At 41.0% G+C, this 24,326-nt stretch overlaps 1 protein-coding gene across 1 annotated transcript in view; it reads right to left on the bottom strand.

The window, feature by feature from the left end:
• Window positions 1–20,168: 20,168 nt before the first annotated feature.
• Window positions 20,169–24,326, bottom strand: part of LOC121289400 (cystathionine gamma-lyase-like) — a 49,948-nt gene continuing 45,790 nt past the window's right edge. The window contains exons 11-12 of the mRNA XM_041208828.1: window positions 22,992–23,130; window positions 20,169–22,158 (exon numbers count right to left, since the gene is read on the bottom strand). Of these exons, the coding sequence (XP_041064762.1) occupies window positions 22,105–22,158; window positions 22,992–23,130 (193 nt within the window). The 3' untranslated portion in view covers window positions 20,169–22,104. The remainder of the gene's footprint in view (window positions 22,159–22,991; window positions 23,131–24,326) is intronic.

Raw genomic sequence — 24,326 nt, 5'->3', positions numbered from 1 at the left:
GTGAAGGCAGGGCTTTATCTCCACAACGACTGTGCAATGGTCACTCCTACTGATACTGTCATGGACAGTTGCATCTGCGGCAGGCAGGTTGGTGAGGATGAGATCAAGTATGTTTTGTCCTCTTGTTGGTTCCCTCACCACCTGCTGCAGACCCAGTCTAGCAGCTTTTAGGACTCAGCCAACTCGGTGCTACCAAGCCACTCCTGGTGATGGACATTGAAGTCCCCTACCCAGAGTACATTCTGCACTCTTGCCACTCTCAGTGCTTCCTTCAAGTGGTGTTCAATGTGGAGGTGCACCGATTCATCAGCTGAGGGAGGGTGGTATGTGGTAATAAGCAGGAGATTTCCTTGCCCAAGTTTGATCTGATACCATGGGACTTCATGGGGTCAGGAGTTGATGTTGAGGCCTCCCAGGACAACTCCCTCCCGACTGTATACTACTGTGCTGCTACCTCTGCTGGGCCTGTCCTGCTGGTGGGACAGGGCATACCGAAGGGTGGTGATGTCTGGGACATTATCTGTAAGTTATGATTCCGTAAAGACGACTATGTCAGGCTGTTTCAAAGGGCATTTAAGAATCAACCACATTGCTGTGGGTCTGGAGTCACATGAAGGCCAGACCAGGTAAGGATGGCAGATTAGTGAACCAGATGGGTTTTTACAACAATGGCCAATAGTTCCATGGTCATCATTCAACTTTTAATTACAGATTTTTATTGAATTCAAATTCCACCATCAGCCATGACAGGATTTGAACCCAGAGTATTACCCTGGGTCTCTGGATTACTAGTCCAGGGACAATACCACTACGCAATCACCTCCCGGATATATATTTTAGAATATAACTTAAAGTTTTAGGAATTAAAGTCTTAACTGTAGAAAAAAAGAGCATCTGACTGGCATCTATGAGGCATATTTGAGCGAGACTATGCTCCTGCTTCACAAGAACATAAGAATTAGGAGCCATTTGGCCCCTTACATCAGCTCCAGCATTGGATAACATCAATGCCTATCTGCCCCCCATACCTCTAGACTTCCTTGTCGACCAAAAATCTATCTAACTCAGCCTTGAATATATTCAATGATCCAACCTCCACTGCTCTCTGGGGTACAGAATTCCACAGACTAACAACCCTCTGAAAGGAAAAATTTCTCCTCATCCCAGTCTTAAACAGGACACCCCTAATTGTTAAGCTGTGTCCCCTAGTTCTAGGCTCCCCCACAAGGGGAAATATCCTCTCAGCATCCACCCTGTCAAGTACCTCGCATTCTTCTAAACTCCAATGGATATAGGCCAAGAGATAAAAACAAAAAACTGCGGATGCTGGAAATCCAAAACAAAAACAGAATTACCTGGAAAAACTCAGCAGGTCTGGCAGCATCGGCGGAGAAGAAAAGAGTTGACGCTTCGAGTCCTCATGACCCTTCAGCAGAACTGGTTGAATCCAAGGAGAGGGTGAAATATATATTTCACTCAGTTCTGCTGAAGGGTCATGAGGACTCGAAGCGTCAACTCTTTTCTTTTCCGCCGATGCTGCCAGACCTGCTGAGTTTTTCCAGGTAATTCTGTTTTTGATATAGGCCAAACCTGCTCAACCTTTCCTCATAAACTAACCCCTTCATCCCAGGAATTAATCGATTGAACCTTCTCTGAACTGCTTCAAATTCAATTATCTGTTCTTAAGGAGACCAAAACTGTACACAGTACTGCAGATGCAGTCTGACTAACGTAACCCCCTGTAGAGCTGTGGCAACAATTCCCTAATTTTATATTCAATCCCCCTTACAATAAATGTCAACATTCCAGTTCATGGGTTTCCAATAGAATTTTATAAAAAATTCTTATCACAGTTTTCTCCCTTATTATCATTTCTGTTTTCGGAATGCTTTCTCTCTAAAATGCTCCCACCTATGCTGCGTGAGGTATCCTTGTCTACTCTTTTAAATAGGGATAAGGATCCTCTGCATCGCAGTTCATACTGGGTCATGAAGCTATTAATGTATATAATATTTTGGAAAATAGTATATAATATTTTGGAAAATATTTTTCTTTTAAAACAGAGGTTTAGTCTGCGGGTCTCCTTAATTGGATTAAAGCCAACTAGTTTGGGTGCTTTGATATGTACTAGTTTTGATATGGAAGAGAGATAGCGTGCATTTGCAGTTTTTGAATAGAGCATTCAAGAAGTAGGGTTAAAACTTGATGCCTTTCTAACAGCTGCCAAGCAATATATTTATATTACGAATAATATTGGTACAATGAATGGGGTTTCATTGTTAAAAGGTAAAGTTCAAAGAGACTGGTGAAACAATGGGGAGAATTTTCCCCAATTCGGGGGGGTTGTGTGGTGGCGGGCGCGGGCAGGCATGGACCCGATCGGCGCCCCAAATCGGGTCCGTGCCACCACTTTGCATGGGTGGACCAATTAAGGCCCGCCCAGCGTGACGTGCACCCAGAAGCACTGAGCACTCCCTGTGTGGGTTGGGGGGGGGTGAATCCCTGAGTCGGAGCATATGCTCTTTCGCGCATGCACACAAAAGAGCGCAGAAATTTCCCTGAGGCAGCTCTTAGTTTAAGTTCCCAAAATTTTAATAAAGAAAAGGAAAAATTTTAAGTCATGTCCCCTCATGTGACAATGTCACATGAGCAAATGCAAAGGCCACCTGGACTCTTCGCCCGCCCACCAACATTAAGGTTGGACGAGCAGCTCAGTTTATTTGTTTAATTGATATTTAAATTGCCTTAATAGGCCTTTGACAGTTCGGCAGGCGCGCAGCCCAGTCGGCTGCGTGCCCACTGAACTGAAAATCTAAATGACACACGGTGACATTGGGGTGCCTGCCTGACATCACCATGCGTCATTTTACACCTCATCGAGAGGGCCCCACCCCTGCTCGCCGAGCCAAAGGTTCAGGCCAATGAGAATTTAAATTCAATCAGTGTTGGTAGGTATAACTTCAGTAGTTTTCAGGTGTGCAGGCAGAGGCAGTGTAAGATCAAAAGGGAGCTGCAAGCCTCCAACTAGCTCCACAGTGAAAAGAACTTCATTTTGAATTAGTAAGGTGAAAATGCTTTGCCTGGTGTTTGGTTAAGTCTATGGGTTGTTGTTGCCTTAATGGAGGTTAGTTTGGGAATTTGTTAAAAGTTATGATAGTAGTAATTTGTAGCCATGTGTATATATATTTTAACCTGTGCAAATTAATAAAATGTTTCATTTAGTTTAATGTAAAACCTCAAGAACTAGTAGTCTGATTCCTGAGTTTTGAGTTGCATCTCAAACATAACACTTAAAATTATTGGTTATGACAGTTGTTTAAATTTTCCCTCTGGGATTTTTTAAACAACCCCGCTTTACCAACTGCATCAGTCATAACAATTGGGGACTGTGCTAGGAATAAATTATATTTCTAATTCTTGATTGGTTAGGAATTGGTGAATCATAAAGCTTACGATTACAAGGCTCTTTGAATTCAGGAGTTGGTGAGGTATTTTAGAAGTAGTGAGATTGCAAGATGGCTTTGGCAATTGCTAAGACTTGTCTGGGAGTAAAAGATAACTCTAAGTGGGTTGGAGAGAGTAACCAAAAGTAAGTTAACAAAGTTGGCGTATAAGTTACAATTGGCGTTACCTACAGAAGCTAGGAAATCTGATATAGTTAAAAGTATAGCACAGCATCTACAGTTGGAAGTGAAACCTGACACTAGTGAGTCACAGCTGGAGGTAGTGAGACTTCAGTTACAAAGCTTGAATTAGAAGCGATGGACAGAGAAATGGCTTTTAAAATGGAATTAGAAATTGCGAAGATGGAGGAGGAAAGAGAACGAGAGAGAGAAAAATAATTCTAATTGAAAATGTTGATAGCTAGAAAAGAGATGTCAGTGGGTGAGGAAGGATTTATCTCCAGAGTAGAACCTAGTGGGGATATGTTTAAATTTATGCAAGCTCTTCCGAAGTTTGAGGAAACAGATATTGAAGCATTCTTTATTTCATTTGAGAAGCTAGCTAAATAGATGAAATGGCCACAGAAAAACTGGACATTATTATTACAATCTAAGTTAGAGAGTCATAGAGTCATAGAGGTCCACAGCACAGAAAAGGCCTTTTGGCTCATCAAGTCCGCGCCAGGCAAACAAATACCTAACTATTCTAATCCCATTTTCCAACACTAGGTCCATAGCCTTGTATGCCATGGCATTGCAAGTGCACATCCAAATACTTCTTAAATATTATTAGGGTATTTGCCTCTACCACCCTTTCAGGCAGTGAGTTCCAGATTCCCACCACCCTCTGGGTGAAAAAATTCTTCCACACATCCCCTCTAAGCCTCCAGCCCCTTACCTTAAATCTATGCCCCCTGGTTATTGCTCCCTCCACCAAGAGGAAAAGTTCCTTCCTGTCTACCCTATTTATGCCCCTCATAATTTTACACACCTCAGTCATGTCCCCACCAACTCTCCCCCACCGCCCCCCCCCCCCTCAATCTCCTCTGCTCCAGGGAAAATAAGCCCAGTCTGTCCAATCTCTCCTCATAACTAAAACTTTCCAGCCCAGGCAAGATCCTGGTAAATCTCCTCTGCACTCTCTCTAGTGCAATCACATCCTTCCTATAATGCAGATTCCAGAACTGCACGCAGTACTCTAGCTGTGTCCTAACCAGCTTTTTATACAGTTCCAGCATAACCTCCCTGCTCTTATATTCTATGACTTGGCAAATAAAGGCAAGTATCCCATATGCCTCTTAACCATTTTATCTACCTGTCCTGCTACCTTAAGGGACTGGTGGACATGCACACCAAGGTCCTTCTGATCCTTAGTGCTTCCCAGGGTCCTACCATTCATCATGTATTCCCGTGTCTTGTTTGTCCTGCCCAAGCACATCACCTTACACTTATCCAGATTAAATTCCATTTGCCACTGATCAGTCCATCCAGCCAGCCCATCTATATTCTCCTGCAATCTAAGGCTATCCTCTTCACTATTTACCACCCCATCAATTTTTGTGTCATCTGCGAACTTACTGATCAACCCTCCTACATTTAAGTCTAAATCATTCATATGTACCATAAACAGCAAGGGACCCAACACCGATCCCTGTGGGACGCCATTGGACACAGGCACCCAGTCACAAAAATACCCCTCGACCATCACCCTCTGCTTCCTGCCACTCAGACAATTCTGGGTCCAATTTGCCAAAGTGCCTTGGATCCCACGGGCTCTTACCTTCGTTATCAGTCTCCCATGTGGACCTTATCAAAAGCCTTGCTGAAGTCCAAGTAAACTACTCAAATGCATTACACTCATCTGCACACCTGGTCACCTCTTCGAAAAATTCAATCAAATTGGTCAGACATGACCTCCCCTTAACAAAACCATGCTGACTGTCCTTGATTAATCCCTGCCTCTCCAAGTGTAGATTAGTTCTGTCCCTCAGAATTGCTTCCAATATTTTCCCCACCACTGAGGTTAGAACTGACTGGCCTTTAGTTCCCTGGTTTATCCCTCCCTCCCTTCTTGAATAACAGTACCACATTGGCTGTCCTCCAGTCCTCTGGCACCTCTCCTGTGGCCAGAGAGGTATTGAAAATTATTGCCAGTGCCCCTGCTATCTCCTCCCTTGCCTCACTCAACAGCCTGGGATATATTTCATCCGGGCCTGGAGATTTATCTACTTTTAAGCCTGCCAGACCACTTAGAACCTCCTCTCTTTCTATGTTAATTTCTTTAAATATAACACAGTCCTTCTGCCTGATTTCCATACCCATGTTGTCCCTCACTTGTAAACACCGACACAAAGTATTCATTTAGAACCCTACCTACATCTCCTGGCTCCACACACAAATTACCACAATGGTCCTTAATGGGCCCTACCCTTTCCCTAGTTATCCACTTTGGAATTTCCTTTATTTTACCTGCCAGTGTTTTCTCATGCCCCCTTTTTGCTCTCCTGATTTCCTTGTTACACATTCTATACTCCTCCAGGGCTTCTGCTGTTTTGAGCCCTCGGTATCTGCCATAAGCCTTTCTTTTTCTCTTTATCCAATCCTGTATATCCCCCGACATCCTGGATTTGTTGGTCCCACCCCTTGTCTTTACTGGAATATGTTGGCCCTGTACTCTCCCTATTTCCTTCTTGAATGCTGTGATGCAGATCTACCTAAAAATAGTTGCTCCCAGTCCACTCTGGCCAAATCATATCTGATCATATTAAAATTGGCCTTCCTCCAATTTAGAACTGATTTCTGGCCCATCCCTGTCCTTTTCCATAACAACCTTGAATCTAATGGAGTTATGATCACTATCTGAAAAATGATCCCCCACTGACACCTCTGCCACTTGCCCAGCTTCATTCCCTAAAATTAAGTCCACGACCGAAGGTGAAAGGAAGGCAGGTAGTCAAGAAAGTGAAGGGAGTAGCTGGAAGTTCCCAGGAAGTTTTTTCTTAGAATAAAAATGAAGGTGCTGAAGGTAGAAGTGACATTCGAAAATTGAGGTGTTTTCATTGTTATAAAGTGGGGCACACGAAGTCAGTGTGTTGGGGGTTGCAGGAAAAATCTGTAGGAATTATTGGGGTACAGAAAAGTTCTGGAAGTAAAAGTACTGTGGGTTCTGAAGTTCAGGCACAGGAGAAACCAGTGGTTTGTGTGCAGGTGAAACAGGGAGAATCAGTGAAATGTAAAGAAGTGGGGATGTGTTCACAGTTTACTCAAGAACATTCTGAGGAGCAGGCTGCAGAAATGTTTAAAGACTTTGTATGTGAAGGCAAAGTCTTTCCATGCATATAGGGTGGAGTAGGTAAAGATGTTAAAATATTAAGAGATTTAGGAGCCAGTCAATCCTTATTGTTGTGGGATATTGATATTTGTTGTTCAGAGAGAATGTTGCAGGAGAAGGAAATAATAAGTGGGGCTCATGGAGATGCTAAATCTATTCCATTGTGGAAGATAAATTTAAAGAGCAGATGGAAGACGGGTGAAGTTATAGTCAAAGTGGTGGAAAAATTGCCCGTTGCAGGGGTTCAATTTATTCTGGGTAATGATATAGCTGGATTGCAAATGAGGGTGATGCCTATGGTAGTTGAGCAGCCTGGAGAAGTGTTTTCAATAGAGGTGCTACAGAAGGAACATCCTGGGTTGTTTCCTGATTGTGTTATAATGAGATCAAAGCACATCGGGAAGAACAATATAAACAAGATAAGCAGGCAGTTTAAAGGCAAGAAGATGGTGTTGAAATCCAATTAGCTGACACTGTAAACTGGAGGAACAGCACCTTATCTTCCGACTAGGCACTTTATAGCCTTCCAGACTGAATATTGAGTTCAACAACTTTAGATCATGAATTCTCTCCTCCATCGCCACCCCCTTTCCGACCCCCCTTTTTTCCAATAATTTATATAGATTTTTCTTTTCCCACCTATTTCCATTATTTTTAAATGTATTTCCATCCATTGTTTTATCTCTACCTTTTAGCCTATTTTGATCCCTTCTCCCCACCCCATCCCCACTAGGGCTATCTGTACCTTGCTTGCCCTGCTTTCTATCCTTAATGTCACTTATTAGCACATTTCTTAGCTAATATCACCACCGTCAACACCTCTTTGTCCTTTTGTCTATGACATCTTTTGGCAATCTCCACCTATCACTGGCCCTCTATCCAGCTCTACCTGTCCCACCCACCCCACCCCCCCCACCCCCCGCCACCCCCACCCCCAACCCCCAAACCAGCTTATATTTCACCTCTCTTCTATGTTTCCTTAGTTCTGTGGAAGAGTCATACGGACTTGAAACGTTAACTGTATTCCTCTCCTCAGATGCTGTCAGACCTGCTGAGTTTTTCCAGGTATTTTGATTTTTTTGTACTGTATTTGATAACATTGGTTAGGAGGAAGTTTATTCAGAAACCAAAACAAAGTGTATTCCAGTATGTTACTATCTTCAAGGGAATATGTTAATGAGAAAATGTCGGTCGGAATAAGTCTCAGCAAATGAAAGCTGGAAGGAGATGCATCAGATTGTTATCCCATTAGGTTATAGAAACAAGATTCTAAGGATTGCTCATGAAATTCCAATGGGGAATATTTAGGAATTAGGAGCAGAACCTGTTCACCAACGCATAAAATGACATGCGGTGATGTCGAGCGTGTGTCCCAACGTCACCACACGTCATTCAGGTATTCAGTTCAGCGGGCACGCACTGGAGTCGGCTACGCACCTGCCAAACTGTCAAAGGCCTATTAAGGCCATTTAAAAACAATGAAAATACTAAACTGAGCTGCCTGTCCAATCTTAAGGTTGGCTGGCAAGCAAAGAGCCCAGGCGGCCTTTGCATTTATCATGAAGTGGGATGAGGTTTCATGAAGGTATTTAAAGTTTAATAAAATTTTTCAATAAAATTCATTGACATGTCCCAGCTCATGTGACACTGTCACATTAGGGAACATGTCTTAAAAATTTTTTTTTTGTCTTTATTAACATTTTTTGAGATCAAACTAATCGCCCTGAGGCAACTCTTTGCCTTTTTGCATGCGTGAATGAGTACAGGCCCCAACAGCCTACTCCCCCCACCCGCACAGAGAGCACACAGCGCTTCCAGGTACGCATCATGGATGGCAATCGGCTCTGTGCCCGCCCGCATCCGCTCCTGTCCAACCCCCCTGACTGGTAGAAAATTCTCTCCTAGGAAAACACAGGAAAAGATACAGAGGTTTTTTTTTGGCCAGGATTACATAGGGATGTAGTCAAATTCTATAGAACCTGTCATATATGTCAAAAAACAGGAAAGCACAAGCAGTGATAAGCCTGCGCCTTTAATTGCAATACCAATTTTTGAAGAATCTTTTACCAGGGTCATGATTGATTGTGTAGGACTCCTCCCTAAGACTAAAAGTGGAAATCAGTATTTACTGACAATAATAGATGTGTCTACTAGGTTTCCTGAAGCAACACCTTTAAGAAATATTACAACTAAGAAGATTGTGGAGGAGTTAATTACATTTTTCACAAGATACGGTTTACCTAAAGAAATACAATCGGGTCAGGGGTCAAATTTCATCTCACAGCTGTTTAAGGAAGTAATGAATAGTTTGGGGATAAAACAGTTTAAATCAACAGCTTATCATCTAGAGTCACAAGGAGCCTTGGAAAGATGGCATCAAACTTTTAAAACTATGATGAGAGCATACTGTCAGAATTATCCACAGGATTGGAGCACGGGAATTCCATTTTTGTTATTTGCTATTAGAGGTGCTCCTAATGCATTGACTGGTTTTAGCCCTTTTCAACTAGTTTAGGGTCATGAGGTAAGATGACCACTGAAATTAATTCATAAGAAATTGGTGGGGCAAAATTCAGAAAATACTCTCCTGGGTTAAGTATTAAATTTCAGGGAAAGATTGCAAAATTTGCAAAAGAGTGAAATTTTTCCCATTAACTCTATTGCAAAGAGTTACCTTCTTTCTTTCCTCCCCTTCAAGATCTCAGTAAACAGTTTTAAATATTTAGGCATTTTAGTTAATCGATCCCGTGGAGACTTTTTTAAACTCAACTTTGACCCTTTGTTGGAATGTATGAAGCAGAACATAGTACGTTGGTCTAGCTTACCCCTTTCTTTAGTTGGTCACATAAATTCTGTAAAGATGAATATTTTACTAAAATTTCTATACTTATTTCAGTGCATTCCATTGTTTGTTCCCAAGCATTTTTTGGTGCAGTAGACCAATTAATTTCTTCCTTTATTTGGAATAAGAAAACACCCAGAATTCGTAAAGTTTTTCTGCAAAGTCCCAAGCATTTAGGTAGTTTGGCACTGCCAAATTTTCAGTTTTAATATTATTCTGCTAATATCTGTAATATTTATTTTGAGCTTTGTTTGGACTCGGCTAGTTTAGCGTGGGTGCAATTGGAGGCAGCCTCCTGTCAATCCACATCTCTGCCTACTCCTCTTCCATTCCTTTCTCAACTTTTCTTAAAACCACAGTCACTTAAGATTTGGACCCAGTTCAGTACACACTTTGGGCTGCAATCTCTCTCTTTGTACAGCCCTATTAATGCAAACCATTCATTTCTGCCTTCATCAGGAGACTCTGCCTTTCAAGTCTAGCACACGAGAAGCGTCAAAACCCTCGCTAACTTATACATTGATAATAATTTTGCTTCTTTTGAGTATCTCAGAAATATGATCTGCCCTACACACACTTCTTTCGCTATTTACAAATCAGAGATTTTGCACACAAAATAATCACCACGTTTCCTTTATTGTCCCCTAAATCACTAATAGATATTATGTTAGAATTAAATCATTTTGTTAGGTGGTTCATTTCTAAATTGTATTCTCTAATTTTTTTTCACCACACTGCCCTTCACTTCCCATCTTAAAAACTCTTTAGGAGCAAGATTTTGTCTCAGATTTATCAGAATATAACTGGAAGTTTATTCTCTCTCCTGTACATTCCTCATCCGTATGTGTAAGACATGGGTTGCTACAATTTAAAATCTTACATCACATCCATCTATCAAAGGTGAAATTATCTAAGATTTATCCAAATTTTAATCCAACCTGTGATAAATGTCATACTGCCCCAGCCTTTCTAATTCCTATGTACTGGTCATGTCCTAAATTGGCTTTGTTTTGGACAAATATATTTAGGTCACTTTCATATATTTTCAGTAGCAACATTGAACCCCCTCCTATTACAGCACTCTTTGGAGTGGAACCAAATGGTTTCCCTCTTACAAAAACTTAGACTGATGCATTTGCCTTTTCAACATTATTGGCTAGACGTATTATTCTATTAAATTAGAAACAGTCTTGCCCGCCTTCTTTTACTAATTGGATACATGATCTTATGCAGAATCTTAAACTTCAAAAAATAAAGTACCCTATAAGAGGCTCCACTGTTGGATTTTATGTAGCTTGGGAACTTTTCTTAGATTACTTTGATGATCTACAGCTCTCTACTTTCATACAACTGACCCTAATGATGTTGTATATATTATATCAGGTGAAACTATATCTTACTTATGATTGTTGTTGATTTTCTTACTATTTATTCTTTGGGGGAGGTTAGAGGGGTTTTTTTCTCTTTCATTTTTATTCTTCTCCTCCTATTTCTCTTTTCCTTTCTTTTGCTTTCTCTTCCAAATCTAAGTGTATTGAAGTATTGCTGTACTGTAAGCTTTTTTTTGTATGGTTACTTATTATAAAACATTTTTAAAACATTCCATTTGCCCTCCTAACCACTTGCTGTACCTGCATGCTAACATTTTGTGATTCATGTACCAGGACTTCCAGATTCCTCAGTACCACAGCAAGCTGCAGTCTTTCTCCATTTAAATAATATGCTGCTTTTCCATTCTTCCTGGCAAAGTAGACAAGTTCACATTTTCCCACATTACCCTCCATCTGCCATATATTTGCCCATTCATTTAACCTATCTAAATCCCTCATAGACTCCATGTCCTCTTGGCAACTTATTTTCCAACTAGCTTTGTGTCATCAGTAAATTTAGCAACCATACATTTGGTCTTTTCATCCAAGTCATTGATATGGATTGTAAATAGCTGAGGCCTCAACACTGATCCCTGTGGCACTCCACTCGTTATACTTTGCCAACTCAAAAATGACCCATTTAAGCCTACTCTGTTTCCTCTTAGCTAACCAATCCTCTACGCAAGCAAAGATGTTCAGCGCTTCTGCCAGTTACTTGTTTCCCCCATTATTACTTCCCCAGTCTCCCCCTCCTGAGGGACCAGTGTTCATTTTAGTTATTTTTTCCTTCTTACTTATAGAAATTCCATATGTTTTTATATTTCTAGCTAGCTTTCTCTCATACTTCAATTTCTCCCTTTTCTTAAAGTAATTCTTTGCTGATTTCTAAAATCTGTCCAATCTTCTGACCTACCACTAATCTTTGCAATATCAAATGAAAGAAAAAGCAAAAATACTATCCTTAGTTAGCCATAGTTGGTGCGTCCTTCTCAGAGTTTTTCTTTCTTAAACAAATATTTATTTGCTGAGTGATATGAAATTCTCCTTAAATATCTGCCACTGCTCCTCCACTGTACTACCTTCTAATCCATTTCCCGGTTTATTTTAGCCAATTCTTTCTTCATAAACTTAAATAAAGGCAATTACAAGGGTAAGACACTACTCTTAGACCTTCTTGCCCTCAAACTGAATGTGAAATTCTATCATATTATATCACTGTTGCCTAGAGGCTCCTTTACACTGAGGTCATTAATTAATCCTGTCTCATTGCACACTACCAGGTCTAAAATAGCCTTCTTGCTGGTTGGCACTAGAACATACTGCTCTAAGAAATTGTCCCAAATGCGCTATGAACTATTTTCCAGGCTACCTTTGCCAATCTGATTCGTCCAATCTATATGAATATTAAAATTATCCATGCTTAATGCAGTACCTTTCTCTCAAGCTTCCATTATTTCTTTCTGTATACCCTAGTTTATAGCCCCTACAATATAGTTACTATTAGGGGCTATAAACTACTCCCATAAGTGATTTCTTACCTTTGCTATTTCTTATCTCTAGCCAAACTGCTTCTACATCTTGAACTTTCTGAACTAAGGCCTTCTTGCACAACTGTGCTAATGTCTTTCTTCATTAACTGTAGAAACTTGCTCTGGGAGGCTTCTTAGTCAAACAAAATGAACTTTATTTACATGAGAGCTTCTGTGGCTTCTTGTACATAGCCAGCCCCGCATAAAGCCATTTCCTAGGAAAACTCCTCCACTAGAATTTATTGCCCCACATTAGGTACACATTGGTTGAACAAACCACATGACCCCTATTCAGTCAAACTGATCTTAAAGTAACAGTCATCACATACTCCCCCCTTAACTTTTGTACATCTTTTCAGTCAACAATTGCTTTACACAATTGAACCAAGGATTTTCTGAATTCTAGTGGGTGAGACTCCTGGCGTGTAGGAAGGATCTGACGGGGAGAGCCTTTCTCACCACCAGCCAAGCTACTTCTTGGTGCTTGTTGGAAAGTTCTGGCGATGAGGCATTCTGCCAAATGACTTTGACAGTCTGCTCGGGGAATCAGCCCACCGGATCCACCCACTCCTTTTCCCTCAGGGCCTCTAAGACATTACATGCCAACCACTGCCTGATGGACTTGTGGTCAAAGGTGTTTCTCTGCATAAATTTTTCCACGAGGGACAGGTGGTACGGCCAATCCAACTACTTGGAGCGTTCTGCAGCAGCGTGGCCAGACCCATCCTTCGCAACACCAGGGACAGGTAAGCCCTCGAAGTGACTGTGGTTGGGAAGAGACCGTTGTTCACCTCCTTGTGGATTGTGCCTTTGCAAAGAAGGTCTGGAGAGAGATGCAGTGGTTTCTGTCAAGGTTCATCCCAAGCAGTTCTGTGACACAGGACTCTGTGCTCTACAGGCTGTTCCCAGGGGGACATACCGAGACAAACATCAACCGCAGCTGGAGGATCATTAACTCGGTGAAAGACGCTCTTTGGTCTGCCCGAAACTTGTTGGTCTTCCAGCGCAAAGAGTTGTCCCCAACCGAGTGTTGCAGACTGGCACATTCCAAAGTCCAGGACTACGTGCTGAGTGACGCACTAAAGCTTGGGGCAGCTGCTGCAAAGGTGCAATGGGGAAGGGTCGCTGTCTAAGACCTTTCTGCCATATTGCACCCAGGGACTGGGAACTGTTTAAATCCCCTCAGGCTGTACAGCTCAAAATGAATGTCTGCAAATGATTGTAATATTCATTTATTGTATTGATGCATTTCGTGATACATGTTGTAAAAGTTGAACCTGATTGTATTTTTGTGATGGTGATTTTGAAATGGTTTGAAATGTTGTTGAAGATATTTTATGAATAAAGTATATTTTTGCAAAAAAAAAAAAAATTTCTGAATTCTAGAAATAATTACATAAGTTATTAGCCCGGACATCATTTACACAATACATACAATTGACCCCATAGTTATAAGTGAAGTCTTTGGGGTGGTTTTCGAATTCACGATGAGCAGCATAGATTGTTCAACAGGTTGTGACGCTTCTGCTGTATCGACGTTTTCCAGAACTTTACTAAATGGATACCTCCTTTGGTACAGACAATTCATTATTAACTTCACAGGGATGTCCTTGACATTTATTACAGGTCATCCAGAATCTTCAGTGCACACAAATTGACTAACACTCAGTGGTAACACTAACTGCAGGAGTGCCTCTCTATCCCTCAAGTGGTCAACATGCTTCCAAATGATCCATCCTTCTATCCTTACTTGATATGAAAGAAGTCCAGTATCAGAGGCTACCCTTTCAGGAGTCCGCCAGGGCTGCTACTGAAGCTTTTTTTATCAGACGAGAACTTCCTAGCTCAGTGAGAATCATGACTTGCTTTCAGGTTGCACTGACTTGACTCTACCCTCCCCTGCAAATTTGGAAACACAAGACTTAACCTCATCCTGAGACAATGTTTCATTAACAGTTCAGCAGGAGGAACACCTGTTGCTGGCAGTGCCTTACCAGGTTTTCAATATCAGTGTCGATTCTGGGCCATCATACATAACTCCTGGCTAACATTTTCATTTTAGAGATACCAAGGTGGTCACTGTGTAGTTCCATCAGGAATAGCTCCCTACCCGACACAGGACCTCTCGCACTCCCCATAGCACAATACCATCTTGACAACTAAGTTCATGTTTACGGATGGACTAGGGTTTCATATCCTCTGAAACTGCCTCATTTCCCCATTCCGTAAGGATTTTATCTCTCACACTGGACAACAGTGGACCCTGACTGGTCCAGACTTTGATTTGTTTCACACAGGCTGTTAGCATTTCCAAAAGGTTTAAGGCCAAGACAATTTCTTGAGTAATAGGTGTACATGTAATACTTTCTCTCAAGGGCAATTGACTCAGACTGTCCGCATTCACAATACATACCCCTGGTCAGTGTTTGAAGGTGTATTCGTATGCAGCCAGGATCAATGCCCACCTCTGAAACCTCGCAGAGGCTATTGATGGAATAGCCTTGTCCTCCTGAAAAAGGCCTAATAACGTCTTGTGATCTGAAACAATAGTGAAACGTCTCCCATATAGAATGATGGAACTTTTTGATGCCCAAAACTATTGATAAGCCCTCTTTTTCGATTTGTGAAAAGCCTCTTTCAGCTACTGATAGTGCTCTTGATACATATCCTATCAGCCTTTCCGAGCCGTCAGCCATCTCATGGGACAACACTACCCCAACACTCCATGCCATATGGAGAGGCATCACACGTCAGTATTAGTTCCTTCAAAGGGTCACAGTGTACAGGTAGGCTTGAAGACTGCAGCAATTGCCTCTCCTTGTTGAAAGCTGTTTCCTGAGGAGTTACCCAGCGGTGGTGCTTCTTTAGTAGGGCGTGTAAGGGGGTCAGTACAGTGCAGTACAGGGAATCTTGAACTAGGGGAAATAGTTGCAGAATAAGGGGACACTCATTTAAAACTGAGATGCAAAGTAATTTCTTCTCTCAGAAGAATGTCTGGAATTCTCTACCTCAAGGAGTTGTGGAGGCTGGATCACAGAGTATTTAAAAAGGAGGTAGGTATGCCTTTGAAATATAGGGGAGTTGAGGGCTATGAGGATCTGGCATGAAAGAGTCAAGGCCTGAGGCAGATCAGCCATGATCTTATTGAACGGTGGGGTAGGCTTGAGGAGCCAAATGGCCTAATCCTGCTCCTTGTTCTTATGTTTTTAAAATGACAACCTGACCTTGACCATTTTTAGAGACTTAAAATATACAAGTTAAGCAACCTAAATCCTACTAAAATAAAATCTAAAACCATGTCTGCTTACAACACTGGTTATCATTACCCCTATCGCTACCCTGCTCTACTGCTTTGTCTATTCTCTTTAACTTACCACATCTTCCCTCATGTGAACCCTTCCCTCTATCTAGTTAGTTTAAAGCCCTCTCTTCCACCCTAGCTATGCAACTCACTAGAACACCAGTCCCAGCACAATTCAGGTGAAGACTGTCCCAGTGGTACAGCTCCCACTTTCCTCAGTACTGGCACCAGTGTGCTATGAACCAAAACCCATTTCACCCACACCAATCTTTGAACTACACAACCAACTCTCTAATCTTATTTACCCTATGCCAATTTGTTCATGGCTCAGGTAGTAATCCAAAGATTATTAACATTGTGGTTTAATTCTGTTTAATAATTTAACTTCTAGCTGCTCATAATCACTAAACAGAACCTCTTTCCTAGTCGTATGTCATTCGTATCCAGGCGACCAACAAATGGATCGTCCCCCTCCCACTGCAAGTTCCTCTTCAGCCCAGAGCAGATGTCCCAAACCCTGGCACTAGGCAGGCAACAAAGCTTTCTGGACACACACTCCTGACTGCAGAGAACTGTGCCTATCTCCCCTGACTATATTGTCTCCTACAACTACATCCTTATTTACTTTGCCCAAGTAAATGGCTCCCAGCACCACAGTGGCATGGTCAGCTTGCTCATCTAACCTACCAGTCCCCTCTCTTGTCCATACAAGGTGCAAGAACCTTGAACCTGTTGGACAATGGAAAGTGCCGAGGCTCCTCCACTGCTTCCTTTTTGGCTCCCACGTCTGCTTCACTTGCAGTTACATCTTCCAATCCCTGATCACAGATCAAATCCAAAGGCGTGGGACTGCCTTCTGAAACAAATTGTCCAAGTAATTTCCCACCTCCATGATGCAACAATGTATGTAGCTCAGCCTTCAGCTCATCAACTTGGAACTGAAGTGCCTCAAGCCACATACACTTACTGCAAGTGTGATTGTTGTGGATCACACAGGTGTCCACTAACTCCCACTTGCTACAACAGCAACACATCACCTGCCCTGCCATCTATGTTTAATTTAACTAATTAAAATTTAGAAATAACACCATGATTATGTCAAGCAGTTTAACTAGTTAAGCTGTACATTTAGTGCAATACTTGTGCCTCCACAATACCACTTAAAACTACTGTCCCCCTTCTAGAGAAAAAAACTCACTAATTACTCAATTAATGCTTCTGGGTTTCAGCTCTCACAGCCCACTCTCTTAGGCCAGTCCTTTTATGTAAAAGATCAGAACAGCACCTCTTCCCTGACTCATCAAATTCCCAAGGCCACACCGTCTAGCTGCAGACTTTGTGCTTGCTTACTTCATGTGTTAGCAAGAGCACCTATATTTACACCAGTTGAAATTCTAGAGATGAGTCAGCACTGGCTAGGGAAGCCAGCTACCTAATTAACTAACTGAAGCTGGTTTATCCCCAAGACTGAAAGAAACTAAACTTTAACAGTAAAATTATTAAATGAAAACTAAACTAGATTTTGTATAATGATTAGCCCTTAAAATTCCCTCACTCACCAAATTCATGCCTAGCTAGTGGTGAGCTGCTCTCTTTGTGCTTGCTAATTTTTTTTTAACTCTACCCTCAACCCACAAGTACGTTGAGTGTTAACATTTCTCCCATTTTTCTTTGGGTTTTAGGCAATTTACAGGGCCATTAAAGGGTCACCAATAAATCTACCTCCCTGATTCCACAAATAGTTCAAAAGATACAAACTTTCATATTCAAGACAAGACCATCCTAGTGGCAGCCTGTCCTTGAGCTGAAACACAGCACCGGCTGTTGAAAAAGAAGTTGGTCTCTTGCTAGATGATTGTAGTCCTTTGATAAGCAAATCCTAAACAATGAGGATGTATATCAACCTAACTCAAATTTTTCAGCCAAGTGCATCTATCCTCTTGGTACCTTAGAGTTTGTATTCCTAGGGAGTGGATTTTCTATGCTGCAAGAGACACTGAAACCACCACTAAGTTAGTGAGTACGATGACTCCGTTTACCCTCAATTCTTAGGGTTAGACATGGATAAATTGTGATTTAAGTTCAGATCTTGGTGACTGTGGTTTTAAGTATGTGGCAAAAATCTACTCAAAATCCAGAACGGTTCTTTCGGTGATTGCGAACCCAAGGTTTGAGTGGCTCTTGCTCTATTGATAGACAGCGACATTATTTGCTGACAACTCATCACCATCCTTCCTCATCTCTCTTATCAGAGTCCTGTTCTCAGTAACCTGAAAATAGAAGCTAAAGTGAACTTTTAAATCCCATAAGCCTATGAATTCTGTCATGTCACTGGCTATTTTGTTCAGGGAGGCAAAGTCATGTTCTGTGGCTCCATGATGTAGCGCTCAAAGAGGAGAGAGCCTGGCTCTTCAGTTCAAATCCTCCTTTTCAAAAGGAGTATGCAGAAGTATTCTGTAAAGGAACACCCTGTGGAAATGGTGCAGGGATGGAAGAACAGCCAAACCCAAGTAGAGATAAGCTCATTTGTTTCTTGATATTTGGCTTTCTTACCCATGCAACTTAAGTAGGAAATATAATCTTAAGAGAACTGCACCAACTGGCAGAGTTGCTCCAACAATACCATGTCAAACTCAGTTCTTCCAAGCAAACAGTGTCCTTTTATGAAAGGAGTACAATATTTATAAACCGATAATTATCACCTTGAAGGAATTATATATAAATTGCCCTCGATTTACATAGAATTTGGTGCCAAGATTCTTGGTGTGTTAATCAGTGTTGACAAACTTTTGGTACCAAGGGATATAAAGAGGTCTTCAGCATTAGTCAGTGCTAATGTTGTCTGTGTTGTTCAACACCTGGGACTTTAGTAGCAACTAATGTTGGCAAGTTCCCATCTCAAGGTGTCAGTGTTTCCTCAACAGCACTAAATGCATTGTTATGTTCAACCAACTGGATGCAGTGAGATTTTTTAGCCTCACCATGATCAACTATCATGTTCAGAACAATTACCAGTACTTTTGAGTATAAATCAGTATCACGTATAGGTGATGAACATTTATATAATAATTGTGAGCAGTATGAATTACTGCATTCAGAAATATTTAAAGCCTTTGCCAGCAATTGTGATAAACCCAATTATGGACCAACCTCATTTGTTTTGATTCACCCAATATATTAAACATAGAAATATTGAAGGATGTACTACACAGCACATAACCAGTGTCAAACTCCAACATGTACTTTACCCTCTTACATGACTAACAGGAAATACAAGGTCACATACCACAGTTATAATTTTAATGGTTAAACAGCAGCTTAGAAATCATGATTACAAAAGCAAAATACAGTGGATGCTTTAAAAACCTCAGCAGGGTCAAACAGCATCTATGGAGAGAGAACCAGAGTAATGTTTCAGATTGATAACCTTTCATCAAAGCTGAAAATATTATAAGGAGTTGTAACAGGTTTTAAAGTACAGAAAACAAAGGAGATAGAATAAAAAAGATTTTAGGGTGGAAATGAAGGAAATAAACGTCAAAACATGAATAATAGGGTGCTAAAGTGTTTCATGAGTGCTGGGGAAGAGCACGTGTTACATCTTGTGTTTGTATGGAAAGATGCTATGGGAAAGGGAGGGGTCTTCAGGGTGATTGAGGTATGAACCACGATGCCATGGAGGGAAAAGTCCCTTTGGAATGCTGAATGAGGATGGGCAGATGTACTGGTAGAAGATGATCTGTTGAACATGGAGGCTGGTAGGATGGAAGACAAGGACAAAGGAATCCTATCATGGTTCTGGAAGGGAGGGGAAGGGATGAGAGCAGAAGCATAGGAAACAGTAGAGAGTGTCAGGGGCTCTGAACAACATTGGACAGGGAACCTCGGTTGAAGGAAAAGAACACTAGAAGCACTGACATGGGATGTGGATTCTTGAGAACAGACGCGATGGAGACGGAAAAATTTGGAGCAGGGAACAGAGTCCTTATGGGAAGCAATATGTAAGGAAGCTTAGCCAAGGTAGCTGTGGGTTTACAGCAGATACTGGTCAATAGCGTATCCTGAGAAATGAAGACAGAAGTTGAGGAAGGGAATAATCTGAGATGGACATGTGAAGACAAGGGAATAAAAACAAAAAAAAAACTGCGGATGCTGGAAATCCAAAACAAAAACAGAATTACCTGGAAAAACTCAGCAGGTCTGGCAGCATCGGCGGAGAAGAAAAAAGAGTTGACGTTTCGAGTCCTCATGACCCTTCGACAGAACCAGTTCTGTCGAAGGGTCATGAGGACTCGAAACGTCATCTCTTTTCTTCTCCGCCAATGCTGCCAGACCTGTTGAGTTTTTCCAGGAAATTCTGTTTTTGCGTTGAAGACAAGGGAAAGTGGAAAGTAGAAGCAAAACTGATGAAATTTTCCAGTTCAAGGTGAAAGCAAGAAATAGTACCAATGAAATACTGGGAAAAAAGCCAGAGGAGAAGTTGTTCAATGAGAAAATGTTCAGCCTGATAGAAGGTGGCAGTTTTGGACGGATACAGATTGGGCCACTGTTCAAGGAAGAACTGAACAGACCTCAGACCATCCTGGAGGAGGAAGGTGGTGTGGGAAGATTAGAAGTGCATTAGCTCAAGGAAACTGTTAGTGATGGAGGGCACCAGAAACAGTGATGTAGATGGATGAGACTGGACACAAAGAGGGAAAAAGTCAAGATAGGAAGAAATCACTTCTATCGGACAAGAGCAGACTGAAATAATGGGTCTACCAGGGCAATCCTCTTGGTAGATCTTGGGAAAGAGAAGCAGGCTGTGCAGGGTTGGGGGATGATGATACTGTAGGTTACGAATGTAAAATCTCCAGGAGAGATGAGGGCAGTGAGCTTGGAAAATTATGGCTTGTTGTTTAGTCGTGGGTTCATTGTCCAGGGGTTAGGCTCAGAGTTGGCATTCAGCCTCAGCAAGGCAGAGATCAGTTCACCAAACAAAAGCATCAATTGTCAGCAGGTTTACTGAATGTTCTCAGATCCATTCCTAACAGAGTGCTGCAAGTTCAGAGGGAGGGAAGGAGGAAGGTGAGATCAACTTACACAAGCAATGAGCAGAGAAATTGAGATGACCGAGGTCACACCAACAGTTCCCAATTAAAAGATCTGGATAGAGTAAAAGGTTACAGAGCATGGTTCAGATAGAAGAATTCTGGAGATGAGAAAGATTCCATTGTGCAAGGGGATAACTTCTGGCCAAACAAATGGATGCGAAGCAAAGGAACTTGTAATATGGAAGGTGTGCAAGAAGTGCAACACTGCCTGTTTACCTCTTCCCTGTCCAGGGCCCCAAACACTCCTAGATGAAGCAGAGATTTGCTTATACTTATTTCAATTTAGTATGATATTTGTTGCTCACAATGCAGTCTCCTCTATTTTAGGAGACTAAGACAGACTGATTTACCAGGCCACCTTTGTTCAGTTCACAAATGTGACTGAGCTTCTGCTCATCTGTCATTTAAATTCTCGGTTCCACTCTCACCTTGGCCTCCAACATTGTTCCAAAGCACAAGGAATAGCACTTAATCTTCCAATTAGGCACTTGACAAACTCAACATTGAATTCAACAATTTCAAGACCATAACCATTATCTTTAATTATATACAGCACCTGTTGGTAATAATTGAGATTCCTATTTACATCTCTTCTAGATCCATCTTTTGTACATTACCATCATTTTCCCTACACCATCATCCCTTTTAATCGCTTCATCTCTCCTGCCTTCCACTATCACAGACCTTCCCTTTATTCTTCCCTCCCCACCTTTCCCTGCCTCTGCACTTGCTTAAAACCTGTTACATTTCTAAACTATTCCAATTCTGATGAAAGGTTATGGTCCTGAAATATTAACTAGTTTCACTCTCCAAACACCATCTGACCTGCTGAGTATTGTTTTGTTTTAATTTTGTGATTATAGTTCTTTCATCTCATTAGTACATAAAAAAAATCTTTTCCTCATTAGCCCATCATTCCAGAGAAGTACAATATAGTAAAAAAACTACATTTCAGGAAATGAATGCAAGTCAACCCTTCACAAAGCTATACTAAAAATAAAATTACAAAAGGCATAAATCCACAACTTATCCAATTTCATGCATCCCAAGTGATCATTCATTACAAAGCAAAGCATCTTAAGATGCCGCAGTTAAACAGAGCTTCATCAAACTTCATAACTGAAACAAAATGCGTTGGCGTTCTTCTGAGGCCTTTCCCCACAAGTTGCATTTCTTCCAAGGGAATGTGCAGAGGTTAATTGCAAAGTAATTTGTTGTTTTGCTCAGCAGGTATAAGCACATCCGGATGCTGGAGAAACAAGTTAACAAAAAAAAAAAGTGTAACGTTCTTTTTTCCAATTCAGTCCCATTATTTAAAATCTTCCTCTCCTAGTTCTTCACCCAAATGCTCAGTAAATTGAGGAACAACAAAACTGGGGCAGCACAGGAGATCCTAGTGACTTGTCAGCAAATGTTGAAAAGCTGATTGGGCTAAAGTATAGATCATTAGCAATTGTATGAACGCCTTACATGAAAAGGAAACATTCCTTCAGAAAACAGGCTCTCCTGCTTGTGATAGAATGTCACAGGTGACAGAAACTCTTGTACTTCAAGTGCCATTCTTCAGAAAGTCAGAACATTCCCTCCAAAGGTTCAAAAGCTGCCCTCATCTGACATCTCCACACACTTTCCAGAACAAGTCACTTGTCAATCTCGGAAATACATAGAAGTTGGCATCATCTGCAAATTTTGACACCACTCTGTTTAAATCCAAATAATGGAGACACAGTGAACAGAAATAGCCACAGAATTGCATCCTGTGGGGACACCATTATCCAATTCAAACTAGAAACAGTAGCTTTGGCCAATTTCCTTCCCCAACTTAAATCAGGAAAGCCAAGGCCACGAATAGGGTCCCCAACTCTATCTCCAATAACAGCCAGTGATCAAAGCTGGACATCAGCACTGAACAGCAAAGAACAGATGTTTCAGAGAAGGCAAAAGGAGAATAGAGACATCCCAAGTTACACTAAAGGGGTGAAAAAAGATTGCATTTCATACTTCTACTCAAGGTGTATTATAGAGATCATAAGTAATATTCAGGAATCAATTTTAATTTCCTCTTTAAATTAGATTTCTTACTGCAGCTTTTAGTGCTTGATGTAGGTCCTCAATAATGTCTGCTATATCCTCTAAGCCAATAGATAATCGGATTAGAGTGTCACTTATCCCCAGTGCATCGCGATCCTCCTTCAGGATAGAAGCATGCGTCATAATAGCCCTAAAAAAAAAACAACAGTTCATTGGTGTTGTGGTGTTTTATTCAAGATATTTTATATCATACACAACTGCATTTTCACTATCATTCGTCCTCACCTTTATTTATATAAAAAGGAGATTCTATTTCTGTATTTGCTAGCGAAGTAGAGAGGGTGGGGGGGGCTGTTGTTGACAGTGAGTAGGTGGAGGAGGATTGTACCTTTAATTCTTATCCCATTGGCTTAGCTAATACATGGAACCTGAAATTACTTCAGGAATGACAGAACATTTTTGGGTGATACCTAAATAAATGTATCTATGGGACTTGGATCCCAACTCAGCCCAAATTGATAGGCAAGATAAAGTTTTATAAAATAGTTTGAAAAAGGGAAGGGATCTAATATATTATATATAAAGGGCAGTTTCAGCATAGCCTCTAGTTGGCACAGGTGTACCATTTTAAAACCGCCTCTAACTTGGTACTAAACTAACAACCTCACTTAAGAGGATGAATAGCTTCTGTGGAAAATTAGAGAGTGTCACTCTGGTGCACTGTGTGCTTTAATGTAATACAGGCAGAAACATATTACCAGGCCAGAATAAAATAACTATCCTGAAAGTAACCATGCTGCACTTGGCCCACAAGTGCTAGGTGACAAAAAATGGAAAAAATCCTCTCATCTTTCCTCAAAAGAATATAAAATTCAAAGATTTGTCATGATCATGCTTAGAAGTGAGAAAATTTGTAAAGAATGATTTACAAACAAGAATTTAAATAGAACAATAACTTTTTTCAGGAAGGATGGCTTGCAGTAATTCTTTTCACAGTGTGGAGTTATAGGTTGGCCTGTCTAGACTTTATAAACTATATTTACATATTGATTGTAGTCATTGCTCTGCAGCAAAGCATATGTGAACAACCAAGACAACCCGAGGATATAATAATGCACGTTCCTTATGTTTGTAAATAAAGGGCTTCACTGTAGTAAAATATCAACAATCAGCAACATAGTTTTCATAAATTTCAATTTAAACTTCATAAGATGCCTAGAAGAGAAAAATTGACAAATATTTTGAGGACCGTCACCGCCAAGCTGAAATACTAACTTTTGAATGATTAAATTGTTAGCTGCAAATATTTTGTTTATACTATATCCCTCACTAACAACATCCTGGGGGTAACCACCGACCAGAAACTGAACTGGACTAGCCATATAA

This window comes from Carcharodon carcharias, chromosome 16 (genome assembly GCF_017639515.1).
Source record: "Carcharodon carcharias isolate sCarCar2 chromosome 16, sCarCar2.pri, whole genome shotgun sequence".
Lineage (NCBI taxonomy): Eukaryota > Metazoa > Chordata > Chondrichthyes > Lamniformes > Lamnidae > Carcharodon > Carcharodon carcharias.
The sequence above is the reverse complement of the archived record's forward strand: the minus strand, read 5'-3'. Positions and strand labels throughout refer to the sequence as shown.